General features: G+C 44.0%; 1 protein-coding gene across 1 annotated transcript; it reads right to left on the bottom strand.

The window, feature by feature from the left end:
- Nucleotides 1-18047: 18047 nt before the first annotated feature.
- Nucleotides 18048-18176, bottom strand: LOC127193070 (thymosin beta-4-like). The gene has a single exon (XM_051150414.1). The coding sequence runs from the start codon at nucleotides 18162-18164 to the stop codon at nucleotides 18048-18050; it is 117 nt and encodes a 38-aa protein (XP_051006371.1). The 5' UTR covers nucleotides 18165-18176.
- Between the last annotated feature and the right edge of the window lie 1971 nt (nucleotides 18177-20147).

Raw genomic sequence — 20147 nt, 5'->3', positions numbered from 1 at the left:
GGAGCCTCTTTCTGTGTTTCCCTGATTGCTGGCAGTAATTAAAAAGGTCTTGTTTTGGATCTAAGTTTGGTTGCAGAGGCACGTAAAGCTTAGCAGCTCTTACTGTGGGCGTAGGGATTTGAAATTCTCCAGAAGGCATCCCAGAGGAGTTGAAGGTTGGTGAATGGACTATTTCTACAGGGGAGGTGGAGTCTGTGATGCCCTGGGGCCTCTCCCAAAGCAAGGTTTAACTAAAAAAAAAAAAATTAGTACAGCCTGTTCCAGCGACTCATCAGTGCTTGACAGAGACTGAGAGATCAAGCTGGCCCAAGGACACGGTCCACCTAGCACTAGGATTTTAGCAGATGGGGGTTGCGGGGTGAGAGGGTCTGTGTCGGTGCTGTCCTGACTGAAGGTCAGAGAGAAGGAGCAGTTACAGTCATTCAGACCACAGTTGGGGTACATCTGCTCCCAGTTAACCAGAGAGGTGTCTACAGTCTCTTGGACAAAAGGAAAGTGTTTACACCAACTAGGAAGGGGAACTCATTTCATCAACAGGTGGTGGGTGCAGAAAGGTGGCAATCAGGTAGTTAGGGAACAGAGTCCCAAAGCCAGGGCAAGGGGGAGGAATCCCACCCTCTGAAATAGGGGATAGGTGGGAAACTTAGATTGTTGGTTGGCAGTACTCTATTTGACCTGAGAGGCAAATTTCCTGTAGCTTATAAGAATCCTTTTTAAGTTTGCAAAAGGAGATCAATTTTACACTTGTTAGCATCACCATTGTTTGCAACCTGTAGTGAAATACACGTTGTAGAAAAAGGGCAGCAAACATGTATTCTGTGTTATAGTACAGCAGAGGCTTGGGGGAAAACTTTGTGTTAAAAGCATGAATACCCTTTGAGCTGAGCTTGGGAAAGGCGGAAGCCTTACGGATCTTTCCAACACCTGTGGAACAGTAGCATGAGGAGGAAAGACACCTCCTGTAGAGCAGAAGGGCAAAGGCTCACTTGGTTTTGATTTTTTCAGCATCAGTGCACATCATGAAAGAGGGGCTTCTTCCCTCGGTTCGGAAGACTGGGTGTATATAATTCAAGCACAGTGTTAACGTTTTGAGTCTGTATTTAAGATGCAAACCAAAGGAAATTTCAAAGCTTGAGCTCGGAACTATGATAGTGGAATGTTTTACCATAGTTAGATTAATAAGTCAGAGCTCCAGTGATTAATGTCAAAGACACGGACAGACTGTTAATACAATAATACCATAGCAACAGGAAGGAATCTGAAGCAATTTTAACTATTTAGGGTACCTTAAAACATCCTTTAGATCTTCCAACCCTCACAACTTGCAGTTACCAATCTTAAAACACCTTCTTAGGCCCTCTAATACCCATAACTTGTATGTATCAACCTTAAAACACCTTTTTAGAAGCTTTTCCTTTTAACTTAAAGTTCTTTCTGTGTCCTCGTATAATTATTTACCATAAGACATCGGTGAAATTGTTGTGAGCAGTCACTGTGCTTTAGCTAAAAGAATGGTAAAGGGTTTTTTAAACCTGGTATCAAAGTAGACTGTATCCTTCACTTACCAGGAAACTGGGACAGAGGGGAGGACATCCTATTGGGACTCTAGATGAGAGAAGCATGGGAGAATAGCAAAGCAGAAGGATCCAAAGGGTCCTAGAAACCTACAAGAAGAACATTATGATAGGCAGATTTGGGCCCAGGGGTCCTGCTCAAACTATGGCACCAGCCAAGGACAATACAGGCTGTAAACTTCAAACCCCTACCCAGATCTAGCCAATGGACAGGACATTCTCCACAGTTGAGTGGAGAGTGGGATATGACTTTTTCACGTACTCTGGTGCCTCATATTTGGCCACGTCCCCTGGAGGGGGAGACCTAGTGGCATTCAGAGGAAGGATAGCAGGCTACCAAAAAGAGACTTGATACCCTATGATCATATAAAGTAGAAGGTAATCCCCCTCAGTCACAGTCATAGGGGAGGAGAGTAAGGGGAAAATGGGAGGGAGGGAGAGAGGAATGGGAGGATACAAGGGATGGGATAACTATTGAGATGTAATAAGAATAAATTAGTAATAAAATAAAATTTGAAAAAGCTTTAATTTGACTCCACATCCTGCTTGTAAACTATGTATTGCAGTAACTCTAGGAGATAGGACAGGAAGGGAAGCACGACAGACAATAACAGACAGGACAAAGTTGGCCTCTTAAGCATAAAATCATCTATCAACCAGACTCGATATACATACGTACAGACATACAATATTTTCAACACAAACAAGGCAGACTGCTTCCCACATTCCTTATACTTAGGTTTAGAAATACATTTTACGGGGGAAAGTGGGAGGGAGGGAAGAATGGGAGGAAACAGGGGAAGGGCTAACAATCGAGATGTAATATGAATAAATTAATAAAAAAGTATAATAAAAAATACATATTACAAAAATAAAATTAAATTAAATTAAAAAAAAAAAACAAAAAAAGAAAAAAGTAGACTGTATCTAGACCTGACATAAGCAGCTAGGAGTGCAACTTAAGGCCTGGTCTCCTGCATCTGAAGAGGACTGAGAAAGCATCTGAAGCCCCCCATGATAGAAGTTGGAAATGTGACCCTGTAACCCAAATAAAAAGGTTAAAACAGATCTGCATCGTAACCCTGGGTTTGGCGAGGTTGCTGAATCTAGGAGCCATCTGTACTCCACCAGGTCAAGGAGCTTGAAGGCTAGAAGTGTCTATAGCTCTTCTGTTGGCTGAACCTCCAGTGGCTGGGCCCAGAGGACAAGCCTGCATGGGAGCATTTGAGAGGCCAGTCTGCTGGCAGGCAGGGTACAGCTTTTAGACAGCTGTGAGATCAGTGTCTTCTTCTGGCTGCAGCCCCTGTGGGACCAGTGTCTGCTCCTGGCTGCATCTGCAACAGGTGCCTGGCAGAGCTGACTCAGGCTAAACCCCTGCAGGAGGGGGCATCGCAGACCTCTGTTTCCTTGCCTCAAGGTAGCAGCTAAGTCCTGGAGCATAGTTTTCTGCTGTACCTGGCCTGTTGGGAAGGCACCTCTTGGGCTTTAAAGATTTTAAAAACCATCTTTACCAGCTCCTATATGGGAGTTTAGGAACCATCCTCAGCTCTTTAGTTAGGATGGCAGTGAGGCCAGAGTCTATCTTAGGAATATTTGGATAGATACACTTTGTTTACTTTTTAAGCTATGTGTAGGATGCTGAAGTTTAAAAGGTTTATATTTATTGTAATCATTAAAGACCAGGATTTTAGGTTATCCCTGTTAAGTTGGAGTCGTAAGAAAACATAAAAACAGTGCATAAAAAAAGAACATAACAGTTTCCTGTATGATTTAGTTTGTAAAATTTTCATAGCTTATAAAACTCTAAAGTTATGTTATAGATTAGCAAAAACAAGGTTAAGCATATTTATGAGGCAATGATTTTTAAGCTTTTGAGAGTGCAGGTATAGCATAAAAATTAAGTTCTAACACTGTAAACAAATGAGTGTCTCTAGAATTGATATAATTTAGTGTAGTAATGCAACAGAACATTATAGAACAATTTGAAAATTGTATTTGACTTTATTATATTAAGCCCATTAGCCAGGAAGCCTGCAGTTGAATCCAGGGCAGCTAGTGGTGGGAGAAATAGCATTTAATTATTTGCCTAGGAATTAGTAAAGGCATAAGTTAGAAATAGAACATTATATAAAAACATTTTGAACCACGGTTGAATTATATATGTAACATATTGTAAAGATATAACCTTAAAAATATAAAATCAGAAATCAGGTAAAGCTTAATCCTATAACTAATTGCACCATTGCAGACTGAGTAGCAAAAGCTTGAAAGACAGAATCTATATCTGGAGGACTTGAACGGGCATGGCCTCCCTTAGTAAAAATGGCAGGCATAACCACGATGTTCCCAAAACAAAGGTGGCAACTAGTTACATGCTTGCCCTCAGCCAAGATGGCGACAAGGCAATAGCTCCACCTCTTTATCCCAAATTAAACCAGGCGATCACATCAGCCATGTTTTGAGAGCAGCCTGCAGCTGGTGAATTTTAAAAGTGGCGCCAAGTTGCCGTGGTGCCCAGCTGCTGGTGTCACCAGAGCCATAGCATGGTTGGCACAGCAGGCTGCAGCCACTTGGAGGGCCAGGGCGGTTGCACAGTGTTCTAGCAGTCTCAGGAAGTGTGAGACAAGGAGGGAGTAGGTGTGCACTGGTCTTGCTCCAGCCCAGCTCAGGCTGTTGTCCATACAAGCTGTACAATGTGAGAGCCCAGGCTCGGGGCTGGAAGAAAGCGAGGGCCCGCCCAGATCCATGGAGTGCCAGCGCCCATGCGAATCTGTGCCTGCACTTTCGGAACCCATAGTAGGCAGGTGGCTGTGGATCCCAAGATGTGAATTTTCATGGCACAGATCGCCTTAGCAGGTCAGGTTGCACAGCGTAGCCATAGCACAGTGCAGCTAGGCAGTGTTGGGTGACAGAGCAGCAGTGGCCACAGGACGTGCAGAAGCTGGAATGTTAAATAAGAAAAATAAGATGCCAGGCAACAGATATGGTATGGAGAAGATTATTTGTAGAAGTGTGGCGCAGCCGTGTAGTTCAGATATGGCCAATGGACAGCTCGTTCTCCATGGTTGGTGGGGGGAGCGGGGACTGCCTCTGACATGAATTCTGGTGCCCCATATTTGATCACTTCCCCTTGGCGGGGAGACCCTGTGGGCACACAGAGGAAGGGGATGCAGGCTATCCGGATGAGGCCTGATAGGCTGTGGTCATATGATGGGGGATAACAATTAGGAGGTAATCTGAATAAATTATAATAAGTTAAAATAAAAAAATCTCCAGTGCCAGAGGCAGAGGTCCCCAAGTGCCACCCAAGGCTGGGCCACAGAGGCGTGGGGATGTCAGGGAATCAGAGCAGGAGTGCTATGCAAACATGGGCCTCGTGGGCTCAGCGCTCACTTTTGTGTCCAGTCCCAGAATGGCACCGCGACCAGACCAGCATGGCACGGGTAGGTAGCCCAGCACACACGCATCCTGCTGCAAGGCTCTCAGTAGCTGGGAGAACCCCTCAGAAACCTGAGGAACCCACTGGGGCGTGTTTCAGCGGCTGAGAGGGAGGGGCCCACAGGCAAGGAAAGTTGAGGGCAATTTAGATGGAGTAGAGTGTAAAGAAGAGTGAGCAGTTTGATGGTGCAGCTCGGAAGTGCAGCTTGGGTCTAGGCGATTGTGGGTTGGCCTGGAGACCTCAGCAGCTGCTGTGCGGTGGGAGAGAGCTAGCAGCAGAGAAGCAGGTGGCTGTGAGTGTAGCAGACTTATGAATAAAGCCTGGTCGGTAGAGAGATCCCAGGGTACAAAACAAAGAGATTGCCCTCCCCATACAGGACACTAATGCTAAATATGAAAAAATAAGATGCCAGGCAACAGAAATAATATGGAGATGTTTATTTGTAGAAGCATGGGAGACCAGGAAAGTGGGGGGGAGGGGGACAGAGAGAGAGACAGACAGACAGACAGACAGACAGAAACAGAGAGAGACAGAAACAGAGAGACAGAGAAGGAGGGAGGAAGACAGAGAGAGAGAGACAGAAAGACAGACGGAGAGAGACAGAGAGACAGACGCAGAGACAGAGAGACAGAGGCAGAGAGGGATAGCAAGAGAGAACAAAAGAGTAAGAAAAGAAAAAAGAGGAAGAGAGGGGGATGGGATAGGTTTGTCCTTTTTATATCCTGGGCAGCGGGCTCACCTGGTGGTGTGCAGGTAATGATGTCATAGGTGGCTAGGATGAGGGCCAGAAATCCTAAGTCAATAGCACAGACAAATCTGCAACGTACCATAGAAGAAAACGTTCCCAAACTAAGGAAACACACACACATACAGATACAAGAAACACACAACACTGAATAGAATCAACAATACCAGGAAAAAAAAATTGCCATACCTATGTGGTGGTTTGAACAGGTTTGTCCCCCCTAGATCCATCAGTTTGAATGTTTGGGCCATAGGGAGTGGCACTATTAGGAAGTGTGGCTTTGTTAGAGGAAGTGTGCCACTGTGGTGGAGGGGCTTTGGTGTATTAAATGCTCAAGCTACACCCAGTGCGAAACACGTCCATCTCCTCCTTGCCGCCTGCGGATCAGATGTTGAACTCTCAGCTCCTTGTCCAGCACCATGTCTGCCTAGAAGCTGACATGCTTCTCAGCATGATGGTATGGACTAAACCTCTGGAACTGTGAGCCAGCTCTGAATTAAATGTTTCCTTTTATAAGAGTTGCCTTGTCCCTTGACAGCAATAAAACCCTAACTACAGCCGTATCACAGTTAAAACGCCAACTATACACAACAAAGAAAGGTGCGAGAGAAAAACACAAGTCACATATAAAGAAAAACCCATCAGAACAGCATCTGATTTCTCAGTGGGAACTCTGAACGCCAGAGGAGCCTGGAGCAATGCATTCCAAGTCTAAAAGACCATGAGGACTGGCCTAGACTACCCACTTCAGTTGAAGGAGAAAGAAAAAATTTCCATGATATAAACTAAAAAATCTTTATATCCAACAAACCAAGCCAGAGGAAAAATACAGGAAGCGGTGTTTTGGTTTTTGTTTTTTAATTTATTCTTGTTACATCTCAATGGTTATCCCATCCTTTGTATCCTCCCATTCTTCCCTGCCTCCCATTTTCCCCTTACTCCCCTCCTCTATGACTGTGACTGAAGGGGACCTCCTCCCCCTGTATATGCTCATAGAGTATTAAGTCTCTTTTTGGTAGCCTGCTATCCTTCCTCTGAGTGCCACCAGGTCTCCCCCTCCAGGGGACATGGTCAAATATGAGGCACCAAAGTACTTGTGAAAGTCAGTCCCCACTCTCCACTCAACTGTGGAGAATGTCCTGTCCATTGGCTAGATCTGGGTAGGGGTTTGAAGTTTACAGCCTGTTTTGTCCTTGGCTGGTGCCATAGTTTGAGTGGGACCCTGGGCCCAAATCTGCCTATCATAATGTTCTTCTTGTAGGTTTCTAGGATCCTCTGGATCCTTCTACTTTGCTATTCTCCCATGCTTCTCTCATCTAGAGTCCCAATAGGATGTCCTCCCCTCTGTCCCACTTTCCTGGTAAGTGAAGACTTTCCTGGGACATGCCCCTTGGGCTAGTATGCAGATATAAGTGAGTATATACCATTTGATTCTTTCTGCTTCTGTGTTAACTCACTCATTATGATCATTTCTAGCTCAATCCATTTGTCCACAAATTTCGGGAATTCCTTGTTTTTAATAGCTGAGTAGTATTCCATAGTGTATATGTACCACAGTTTCTTTATCCACTCTTCTACTGAGGGACACTTAGGCTGTTTCCATAATCTGGCTATTATGAATAAGGCTGCTATGAACATGGTTGAGCAAATTTTCTTGTTGTGTGCTGGAGCATCTTCTGGGTATATTCCAAGGAGTGGAATAGCTGGGTCTTGAGGAAGCCCTATTCCCAGTTTTCTGAGATAGCACCAGATAGATTTCCAAAGTGGCTGTAATAGTTTGCATTCCCACCAGCAATGAAGGAGTGTTCCTCTCTCTCTCCACATCCTCACCAGCATGTGATGTCGCTTGAATTTTTTATCTTAGCCATTCTAAGGGGTGTAAGATGGAATCTCAGAGTTGTTTTGATTTGCATTTCCCTGATGACTAAGGAGGTTGAGCATTTCTTTAAGTGTTTCTCAGCCATTTGATATTCCTCTGTTGAGAATTCTCTGTTTAGTTCCAAGCCCCATTTCTCAATTGGGTTATTTGGTTTGGTGGCGTTTAATTTCTTGAGTTCTTTATATATTTTGGATATTAGACCTTTGTCAGATGTAGGGTTGGTGAAGATCTTTTCCCAGTCTGTAGGCTGTCACTTTGTTCTCTTGACAGTGTCTCCTGCCTTACAGAAGCTCTCAGCCTCATGAGGTCCCATTTATTAATTGTTGACATTAAGGCCTGGGCTGTTGGTGTTCTGTTCAGGAAGTTGTCTCCTGTGTCAATAGGTTCCAGGCTCTTCCCCACTTTTTCTTCTAACTGACTTAGTGTCTCTGGTTTTATGTTGAGGTCTTTGATCCACTTGGATTTGAGTTTTGTGCAAGGTGACAAATATGGGTCCAGTTGCATTTTTTTACACGACATCCAGTTAGACCAGCACCATTTGTTGAAGATGCTATCGTTTTTCCATTGAATGGATTTGACTTCTTTGTCAAAAATCAAGTGACTACATGTGTGTGGATTCATATCTGGGTCTTTAATTCGATTCCACTGATCAACCAGCCTGTTGCTGTGCCAGTACCATGCTGTTTTAATTACTATTGCTTTATAGTACAGTTTGAGATCAGGTATGGAGATTCCTCCGGAGGATCTTTTATTGTACAAGATTGTTTTAGCTATTCTGGGTTTTTTGTTTTTCCATATGAAGTTCAGAATTGAGCTTTCAATGTTTTTAAAAAATTGTGTAGGTATTTTGATAGGGATTGCATTGAATCTGTAGATTGAGGAAGCAGTATTTTGGACTGAAAAGATAAATGAGCACAGCCAAGAGACAGTGGAAAGAAATACAAAGACATAATTACTCAAGCGCAGAGTACCCCTGAGAACACAAACACCACCACCAAAGATCAACAACGCAATGGTCACAATTCACACACACACACACACACTTCCATGATAACTTTTAATATTATGGCCTCAGTTCTCCAGGCAAAAGACATGTGCTGACTGAATGGACAAAGGAATAAAATCCTTCTACCTGTTGTCCCCCAGAACCACATCTCAGCGTTAAAGATAGGTGCAGCCTCAAAGTAAAAGAATGGACAAAAGTAGTCCAATCGAACAGCACCAGGAAGCAAGAAGGCGTAACTCTCCTATCATCAGAAGAAATCGACTTCAAACTAAAACTAATCGAAAGAGATAAAGCCAAGACTTCATTCTAATCAAGGGAACAATTAACCGGGAAGGCACTACTATCTTAATGATACTCATGAAGCCCTCATACCCCCGATTTCATTAAGCATGTACTACTGGATTTAATGACACAGGTTAATAACAATCCGTTAGTAGTAAGTGATTTCAATATTCCCATTTTCTCCAATAGATAGATAATATGGACAAACAACAACAACAACAAAACAAAAAGGGAAAACATCAGGAGTAAATGACAACACACATACATCAAATGGACCTAACAGATAGGTACAGACTATTCTATCCCAGCACCAATGAACACACACTGCAGAGAAGCCATGGGAACTTCTCCAAAACAGGCCACATCCCTAGACACAGAACAAATCTTTACAAATTAAAGAAGAGTGAATAACTCCTTGCACTCTATCTAACCACAATGTAACAAAACTTAAAATTGTCATCAAGCCAATCCCTACTAAATACCCAAACCCAGGGCGATTTAACAGCTCATTACTCAATGATGAGTGGCTCAAAGAAGACATCATGAAAGAAAGGGATAAAAACCTTCCTGGAGGGCTGGAGGGCTGGCTTAGAGATTAAGAGACCTGGCTCTTCTTCCAAAGGTCCTAAGTTCCCAGCAACTACATGGTGGCTCACAACCATCTATAATGAGATCTGGTGCCCTCTTCTGGCCTGTAGGCACACATGAAGGCAGAGCACTGTATAATAAATAAATAAGTAAACAAATAAATAATCTTTTTAAAAAATCTTCCTGGAACTAAATGCAAATGCAAATACAATACAACAAAACCTCTGGGATACACTGAAAGCAATCTTATGAGGGAAACTTATAGCTCTAAGTTTCCACGTTAAAAAAATCAGAAAGAGGGGCTGGAGGGATGGCTCAGTGGTTAAGAGCACTGCCTGCTCTTCCAAAGGACCCCGGTTCAACATGGCGGCTTACAACTGTCTGTAATTCCAAAATCTGACACCCCAACACCAACGCACATAAACTAAAAATTAAATAAAATATTTTTTTAAAAATCAGAAAGAGCACAGGTGTCTTTTATTTTACAGCTAATATCCACTTATAAGTGAGTACATACCATGTGTGTCCATCTGGGTCTGGGTTACCTCACTCAGGATGATCTTTTTTAGTTGCATCCATTTGCCTGCAAATTTTATGATGTCATTGTTTTTAACAGCTGAGTAATACTTCATGGTGTAAATGTACCACGTTTTCTTTATCCGTTCTCTGGTTAAGGGACATTGAAGTTGTTTTCCATTTTGTGGCTATTACGAAGAAAGCTGCTATGAACGTTATTGAGCAAGTGTACTGTGACAGGGTGGAGTGTTCTTTGGATATATGCCCAAGGTCTTGAGGTAGATTGATTTCCAATTTTCTGAGAAACCTCTAGATTGATTTTCACATGCTGATGAGGTTGTGGAACAAGGGGAACACTTTTTTGTTGTCAGTAAGGGTGCAAAGTCGTAGAACCCTGTGGAAATCTGAGCCATTCTGATGGAAGTAAGATGGGATCTCAAAGTTATTTTGATTTGCATTTCCCTGATGGCTAAGGATGTTGAACTTTTCTTTAAGTGTTTCTCAGTCATTAAAGATTCCTCTGTTGAGAATTCTTTGTTTAGATCTATATCCCACTTTCAAATTGGGTTATTTGGTGGGTTGATGTCTAGTGTCTTGAGTTCTTTATGTATCTTGGATATTAGCCCTCTGTCAGATGTGGAGTTAGTTTGTCGTGCTTGACCACAGACTTAGTGAGAGGCTGAGTCACAAGGGAGGCTTAAGAGAGAACACAAGCATCTCCCTGGGAAGCTGAAATAGAACAGATTTCACAGGTGGACTGTGGGCAGGTGAGGTTGGGAACAGGAGGGATGGGGGGAGAAAAGACTGGAATTGGGGGGAATAAACCTGATTGAGCAGGATTAGAATGTCTACAATCAAAACTTTAAACCTCTGCAGAAAGAGATGGGGAAAGACACTAGAAAATGAAGACAACCCAGACCCATGCATTAGTAGAATTAATACTGTGAAAAACGACCATTTTGCCAAAAACTACTAGCAAACTCAATGCAATCCCAATCAGAATTCCCATCTTATTCTTCATGTAAATAGAAAAAATGTCCCGGACTGGAAAGATAGCTCAGAGGTGAAGAGCACTGGTTGTCCTTTCCAAAGGTCCTAGTGTTCAATTCCCAGCAACCACATGGTGGCTTGTAACCATCTATAATGAGATCTGGTGCCCTCTCTGTCATATAGGCAGCCTGAATACTATATAAGTAATAAATAAATAGATGTTTTAAAGATTTATTTATTATTATGTGTACAGTGCTCTGCTTGCATGTACACCTGAAGGCCCGAAGGCATCAGATCACATTAAAGATGGTTGTGAGCCACCATGTGGTTGCTGGGAATTGAACTCAGAACCTCTGGAGGAGCAGTCAGTGTCCTTAACCTCTGAGCCATCTCTGCAGCCCAAATAATATATTTTTTTTAAGTATCCTAAAAGACCCTAGATAGCCAAATGATCCCGAGTACAAAGAGCAATAATGGAGGGATCACCATTCCAGATCTCAAGGTATTGCAGGGCCATATAAACAGCACGATGCTGGAACAAAATCAGATGTGTAGGCCAATGGAACAAAGTCAAAGACCCAAATTAGTACATGTGAACTCAGCCACCTAGCATTTAACCAAGATGGCAAAAGTCAAATCTGGAGAAAAGAAAGCATCTTCAACAAGTGGCTCTGGAAAACTGGGTGTTTGGAAAGTAGGCCTGTCTCTACCACTTTGCCCAAAAACTAATTCCAAAAGGCTCAAAGACCTTAACCTGAGGCTTGAAACACTGAAACTTCTAGAAGAAAACACAAGCAGTGCCCTACACGATACAGGTACAGGAAAGGACTTTCTGAACAGGACTCCATTTGTCCAAGAATCAAGGCCAACAAGTGGAACTTAATAAAACTAAAAAGCTTCTGCGTAGCTAAAGAAATAGTCAACCAGGTAAAGAGGAAGCCCAGAGAACAGGTGAGACTCTTTGCCATAGAGTCAAACAAACAAAAAACAAAATAACCCCTTCAAAAAGCGTTTTGGGGACCTGAATAGAGAGTTCTCAAAAGAAAAGAAAAATTGCTAAGACATATCTTTTTAAAATGTTCATTGTCCCTAGTGTTAGGGAAATACAAATTAAAACTACTTTGAGATTTCATTTTACCCTAGTCAGAAAGGCAAAGATCAATGGAACAACTGACAACAAATGCTGGAGAGGGTTCCGGGGGGGGGAAGGGGTTTGGGGGTGTCTAGGGAGATTCCTCATTCACTGATTACAAATTAATCCATCCACCCTGGAAATAAGTGTGGAGAATTCTCAAAAAGCTAAAAATAAATCTACCCTGTGACCCAAGTGTATAGCTCCTTGACATTTGCCCCAAAGACTTGACATCCTACTCCATAGATTCTTGCTCAACCATATTCACTACTGCTCTCCTCACAACAGATAGAAAGTGGAAAGAACCTAAATGCCCTGATAAATGGGTATTAAGGATGTGGTACATATGCATTATGGAAAACTAGCCAAGGGCAAAGGAAAAATGAAATCATGAGATTTGCAGGCCAATGCTGGAACTACAAAGGGTCATATTGTGAAGTTTTGAAATAAGGCCATATGAGGACATACTAAATTATGTGACGTCTATAGGAGAACATCAAGCGTTGATATTTTTCATGAAGGGAGTTTAAAAAGCCACCAAATATGGGAAAAGACACAGGAATGACTGTGGCCTTGCTCACCTAGAGAACAGTTAAGGTATATGATGTTCCCGTACCCCAGACATCTTTCTGAAAACAGAAAACACTGCTGTGCTTTGCATAACCTTGAGCATGCTGCCTATGCAGCAGGCTTCCTTGCCTATTTGTAAGCTCATAACTCTGTTAGCAAAGGAGCTGTAATATTAACCAGGAGCCTTGTGATGAAAATTGCATGCAAGCACACCACTGCCTCCTGCCCTGACGTTTTCCACCTTATCTCTTCAGGCATTAATCAAGACAGGATTAGGGCAAATGTCTCATATCCTATTGAATGAGGTAACCTAGATCCGAAAAGACAAATGTTGGATATTCTCTCTCATCTGAGGCTCCCAGCTCCAAACCTTCAGAGGTCCTGAAATAACTGCAGAAGCCAAGAAAGTAAAAGTGGACAACTGGAGCCGGGCGTGGTGGCGCCCGCCTTTAATCCCAGCACTCGGAGGCAGAGGCAGGCAGATCGCTGTGAGTTCGAGGCCAGCCTGGTCTACAAAGTGAGTCCAGGATAGCCAAGGCTACACAGAGAAACCCTGTCTCAAAAAAAAAAAAAAAAAAAAAAAAAGTGGACAACTGCGAGATGGGGGCTGTGGGGGAGCAATAGATAGGGAAATATCAGGGTGCAAGTGATCTGATGGGGGAAATAGGAAAAACCGGGGCCCTTGTTGGGGGATTGATCTGGTGCTATGTATTCTGATGCTAATTACTGGCCCCCAAGATCTGCTTTGCTGCTACACCTGTCCTTGTTGTGTAAACCTTGCTCTACCTACTTAAAGTTGACTGGTTAATTTTTAAAAAATGCTGAAGCTTGGCATTTGGCAGAAGACAGACAGGGGGGAGAGAGAGAGAGAGAGAGAGAGAGAGAGAGAGAGAGAGAGAGAGAGAGAGAGAGTTTGAGGTTGGCAGACCTGAGGTTGAGGAACCACGAGGCAGGGAGAGAGAGGAGCCAGGTATAGGAGGAAGAAGAAGAAAGAAGGAAGGAGAGATTGAGATGGGCTAGTGTGGAAAGCAGCACGTGGCTGGAAAAGAGTGGCTGGAGGAAGTGGCCAGGATAGGAGTGATTAAAGCAGGCGGCCTGGGATGGAGGCTGGGAAGTCATAGGATAGTTTAGAGGGCTAATACCTTCCAGGTAAAATGTGGCTATTCTACAACACAACAGGTGTTTGTGTCTTTATTGATTATGATAGTGGGTGAGATAATACCACCGTAATAATTATAGGCTAATTTTACAATCAGATATCTGCCTTATAGCTTTCCTTATTTATTTATTTATTTATTTAGCTGAAACTGGGGCTCATCAACTTAGCAAGGCTAACTGGCCAGCGAGTGCCAGCCTTGGCCTCTCAGCTATACAGGTATGCACCACAATGCCCAGATCCAGGGGTCACACTCAAGTCCTCAGGCTTACAGGGCAACTGTTTTCTCCAGTGAGCCACCTCCCAGGCCCTTGTTGCTCAGGAGATGTGGTTTTATATAGCACAGACTAGTCGCGATCCCCCTGCCTCAGCCTTCCAAATGCTGAGGTTATAGGGGTGGACCCTGCCCAGCTTCTGATAGCCTTCCTCAGATTTAAAACAATCTGCATGACAAACAGGTGTAGCTGCCATCCTTCGGGGAAGGAGCTCCTTTCTGAAGTGGACAGAAACCACTACAGAACCCCCAACTAGTCAGGATGCAGGGAACAACTGACTGCGGTGCGATGCCACAGCTGACGTGTGTATACACAACCCTTACACCCAAGACTCGTGGAAGAGGGGTTGGAAAGACTGTAGGAGGCAGAGAGGCAAGAAGCCTGCTCTAAGACTGAGGCTTCTAACTATGGCAGGGAATCTACACCCACGATAGCTAAACAATGTGGCTGCTTTAACAAGACTTGAACAGTGACAACACTGGCTGACATGCCAGGGTGCATGGGAGAAATCGAATGGTGCCCTGCCCCTAGGTGAAGAGCTACAGGCAATTAAAGATTGCTGGGGGGGGGGGGGGGCTAGACTTCCTCAGGCATGAGCACCTTAAGTTATTATTCCATCCCATGTGATCAGCCCTAAATATTACATTACAGACAAGCAACACTAAATGAACTCAGCAAATTTGATTTATGTATTTATTCACACATATACTTGTAACAATAATAAAATAAGAATAAGAGGCCATGAATTTGAAAAGGAGAGGAGGAAATAGGAGGGTTGGAGAGAGAATATGAGAGGGGGAATGAGGCAATTATATTCTAAAATTTTAAGAATTTAACATAAAACATACCAAGATTATTCAATAGGAGGGTAGGGTAGAAAGGATGTAAATATAGTTCTTATTTGGGATTTGTTGTTGTTGTTGTTTTGTTTTGTTTTTCAAGACAGGGTATCTCTGTGTATCGAGTCCAGGCTGGCATCGAACTCACAGCGATCCGCCTGCCTCTGCCTCCCGAGTGGTGGGATTAAAGGCGTGAGTCACCAAGCCTGGCTCAGTAAATATAGTTCTTATTGTCATGTAGTACTTATGTACTTATGTCTTAAATATAGTTCTAGAGATTCTCAACAAAACCAATAAAATAAATGTGAAGAAGGAGGAGGAGGAGGAGGAGGAGGAGGAGGAGGAGGAGGAGAAGAAGAAGAAGAAGAAGAAGAAGAAGAAGAAGAAGAAGAAGAAGAAGAAGAAGAAGAAGAAGAAAAACCCAAAGGATATTCAAACATAGGGGAAAATGTGTGAGAGCTCTGTAATTTTCTCGTGGCTCTTTTTCAAGCATAAGAGTGAGTGAGCATACCACAGCGAGGATTGTAGTCCAGGTACATGTCTAGCACCTGCCAGGGTCTTGATTTGATTCCAATGAACACACACGTGCACATACACATGCGCACACATGCACACACATGCACACACATGCGCACACATGCACACACATGCACACACATGCGCACACATGCACACACATGCACACACGTGCACATACACATGCACACACATGCGCACACATGCACACACGTGCACACACATGCACACACGTGCACACACATGCACACACGTGCACATACACATGCACACACATGCGCACACATGCGCACACGTGCGCACACATGCGCACACGTGCGCACACATGCGCACACGTGCGCACACATGCACACACGTGCACATACACATGCACACACGTGCACACACATGCACACACATGCGCACACGTGCGCACACATGCACACACGTGCACACACATGCGCACACATGCACACACATGCGCACACATGCACACACATGCACACACGTGCACATACACATGCACACACGTGCACACACATGCACACACATGCACACACATGCACACACGTGCACACACATGCGCACACATGCACACACATGCACACACATGCGCACACATGCGCACACATGCACACACATGCGCACACATGCACACACATGCACACACATGCACACACATGCACACACGTGCACACACATGCACTGGAAAGAGAGAGTGCATAATAATACCATTTCAATTTGTAAAACTTGATTAACTATTCTTATATCAGTCATGAGAAGATGGCCTTAAAATCTGGCCAAGAATTTACAAGTTATTAACATTGGCATTTCTTGTTCTTTCAATAGAGATTGTTTTCAATGTATAATACCCAATTCAACAATTTCATCCTTGATAAAATATGGCAAGTAGTTCAAGTGATCTTTTATTTATTTATTTATTTTTAAGGTTCGCGTTTTATTTTAATAATTTACTTATTTTTATTCTATGTACCTTGGTGCTCTGCCTGCTTGTGTGTGTATGTGAAGGTGTCAGATCCCCTGGAACTGGAATTACAGACAGTTGTGAGCTGCCGTGTCAGTGCTGGGAATTGAACCCGGTCCTTTGGAAGAGCAGCCAGTCTCATTAACCGCTGAGCTGTTGGGGGGTAAATCTTGTTGCTGCCCAAATGGGCAGGCTCACTACCCCAGAAACTTATTCCTGTTTGACCAATAAAAAGCCAACAGACATAGGCAGATGAATGGGACAGGCGTGGCTGAGGTTTGCAGGGTTTGGGGACAGAGAGGTTCTTTGGAGAGAAAGCTGTCAGAGACCAATAGAGGGTCTTGGGGAGGAAATGAGAAGGAAGAGGAGAAGAAAGGAGGCCGCCACAGGTGAGATGGAGTAAGAAGCCCATGGCCGGTGTGGAGGGAGGATTCGGTCCAGATCGTGACAATTAGCAAATATTTGGGATTATGGATGGGAGGTAGCTTGCTAGAAATTATTAGAAGCAGGTGACATGGGATTGGGGCAGGGAGATATGGGAGGTAGTTTAGGGGATTAATATCTGCCCTGCTCCAGGTGACCCAAGGCTATTTTGAATGTAACAGGTGTCTGTGCTTTTATTGATTGCTAGCAGGTTAGTAATTATAGCCCAATAACAGACATTTATTTGTTGGTTGGTTGGTTGGTTTTTCGAGACAGGGTTTCTCTGTGTAGCTTTGACTGTCCTGGACGTGCTTTGTAGACCAGGCTGGCCTCAAACTCACAGCGATCCCCCTGCCTCTGCCTCCTGAGTGCTGGGATTAAAAGCGTGTGCCACCACCGCCCGGCTTAACAAACATTTATTATGCCTTACTATTAAACTAACCACAACACTGAGCCATCTCTTCAGCCCAATCAGACCTTTTCTTAAAAGGCACTAATTGTGGTTATAGGGTGATCAGGCCCCCCCCCCCCCCGGCCAGGGCTTTAAAACTTTTTATTTGCATATTAAAATGTGCGTTCTAATAATTAAAATCATCTGAACAACAAAAATAGGCTCTCTGATTAAACTGCATTTTACATCCTGCAGGCCAGCTTGGACCTTCTTGAATTTTACTCTCTATTTCACCATCTCTCACCCAGCTTTGCCCTTCACTAACATACAATACCTTTGTCCTCTCTGCCAGCCAGACCCGCAGATGGGTGGGAGAGGCAGGGGAGGCGCTCCTGGTTAGCAGTTCTGATTCTTTGATGAGAAAGGGGCAGTACAGTCATTTAACTTTGAGCCAACCTCTTTGCATCTTACAAAGTTAAACGGCTAGAAGAAGCAAAGAGAGGTCAGGAGCACTGACTGCTCCTCCAGAGGTCCTAAGTTCAACTCCCAGCAACCGCCTGGTGGCTCACAGCCATCTATAATGTGATCTGATGCCCTCTTCTGGCCTGTAGGTGTACATACAGGCAGAGTACTGTATACATAATAATAAATATAAAGAAAAAAAAATTTTAAAACCAACATGACATTTACTAAAAAAAAAAAAAAAAAAAAAAAAAGGCAACGCTTGTGGGCTGTACAGTGCATATGGCGGCACTCGCCTCATTACGACTCGCCAGCTTGCGTCTCCTGTTTAATAGTTTCTTTTGATAGCATTTCTGTCTTCTTCAGTTTCGACTTATCGAATTTCTCGATCTCAGTCACATCGGGTTTGCCAGACATGGTTGCCGAAGCCCGAAGGCGCCCAGTGAGGTGCAGGCACGAGGATAATCCCATCTGCTCAAAGGCCACCGCAGCCGATTACAGGTGACCGGCTTTTGTGTCTCGCCACACAACGGAGGCTTTCAGGAAAGTTTGAGGGCTCGGTGGGTTCCTGCTTGATTCGGCTATTAGTGGGGCCCTGTTGAGAGATGGTCATCGTGTTTCATTTGCTAGAGTAAGCTTTAGTCCCCTTACCTTTCGCATGCTGATTATTCACTCCACCCTTTAATCATTATTGTTACTTTCTCCCGGAGTTGGAAGAAGAAACTAGGGAAGGCATCATTTGCATAATCATCCGCCCAATTGCCTACATCTATTTGCGTGTGTTATAAAGCATCGGAGAGAATGAGAGGTCCCCAGAGAGAGGAGAGAGCAGAGCTGGGGTGGTGGTCCAGCCTTCCCAAAGATCCCGGAAGGAGAAGGATGGAATGTCTGAGTTTGCCTGCACTGTGGCTGCTGCAAGTGAGACTCGTGGTCAAACAAGAGGAATCAGAGGAAAGCCCACCCCACCCCTAACGTCTCCCCCACTCAGTGCCGTGCCTAGACATGGGGTGACCAGTACTCTGAGCAGAACACCAAAAGCTGTTTGCCCAGCAGCTGACAGGCAAGGCGAGGCAGCTACAACACAGAGAAGCCTTTCTCTATCCACAGAGAGAGGCAGGCAGTTGCTATGAGTGGAGCCTTCTTTGGGCCCATCGCAGGCCAGCTGTGTAGAACCTCTGGGTAGCACACCAGCCAGAGGAGAGAGAAAGAACAAAGAACAATTGTCTCAAAGGCTAGGACGCCTTTCGCCTTGTGCGAAGTGGCACCCCGTGGTAAGGTCAGCTCAGTTTCCAAGGCTGGAGCCGGCTTGGGCCAGGAGGGAGATCGAGGGAGGATCTTGCAGTGATAGTGTTTGGTGAATTAGTGCAATGGTTCAAACAAGTAACCGTCAAACTTCAAAAACTGCACACTTTTGTAGCTAGGCAAGGACAGAGTAAAAGTGGGGAGAGAGAAGGGTGCACTTGGCATAATTCAACACACCCACAATACCTGATTCTGTCATAGGACAAGCTCACACAGCACTTACTATTTCAGGGCACTAGCCCAAATAATCTGTGTGCACTGACTCACTCAGTTTACATAAAGTCTGGGCCCAAGCACCCGTGACTTCCTCTTACTGATGCTGAAGCACAGGGTGCCTGGTTACCCAGGCAACCAATACAGAGACTTGCTCTTAACTGTGATGTCACGAATAAGTACTTATTTGTAAATCGTACGTGTGTGCTGTGTAGCCATTCCAAAATAATAATAATAACATTCTGTCCTAGAGGAAGACTCATTAAAAATCAGGAAGGTACAGTGCCCAATGTGGTAAGACAGACCTTTAAATCCAAAATTCAGGAGGCAGAGCCAGGTAGATCTCTGAGTTCCAGGCCAGCCTGGACAACATAGTGAGCCCCTGACTCAAAAAAACAAACAACCCCCTATCCAAAGAATCATTGAACTATTCCCTCCTGGAGGGACACTCATCAAGACTCATAAAGTAAACAAAAGTGGCAAGACAAAGGAAGTAAACAACTCACAAGTCTCAAGAAGTTCCTGAAACTAAGAGAGTCACAAAGTTTCAACCCTCAAGGTTATAGAAGCAGGAACACTTGCTTGGAAGAGGAGACCTTCCGACCTGTGGAGCTGCCTGAAAGTCATAGGAGGAGCTCCAGGGATGCAGTTTTCATCAGTTATCACCCAGGCTGAGGTGGACTTTATAGTGATTCAGCAACCTATGAGTCATCCATGATTCTGTAAATAACTCTTCACTCACATTCCTTTATGTAATCCCAACAGCATTGGTTCTCCATGTTGGACTTTGATAGAATCAATTCGTTTTTTATGTGTATAAGTACTTTGTCTGCACGTATGTTCACTGTGTGCATGTTTGGTATCAATAAAGGTCAGAAAGGAACA

Source organism: Acomys russatus, chromosome 8 (genome assembly GCF_903995435.1).
Source record: "Acomys russatus chromosome 8, mAcoRus1.1, whole genome shotgun sequence".
In the NCBI taxonomy this organism is placed as follows: Eukaryota; Metazoa; Chordata; class Mammalia; order Rodentia; family Muridae; genus Acomys; species Acomys russatus.
Note: the sequence above shows the minus strand (reverse complement) of the source record. Positions and strands in the feature narration are given on the sequence as shown.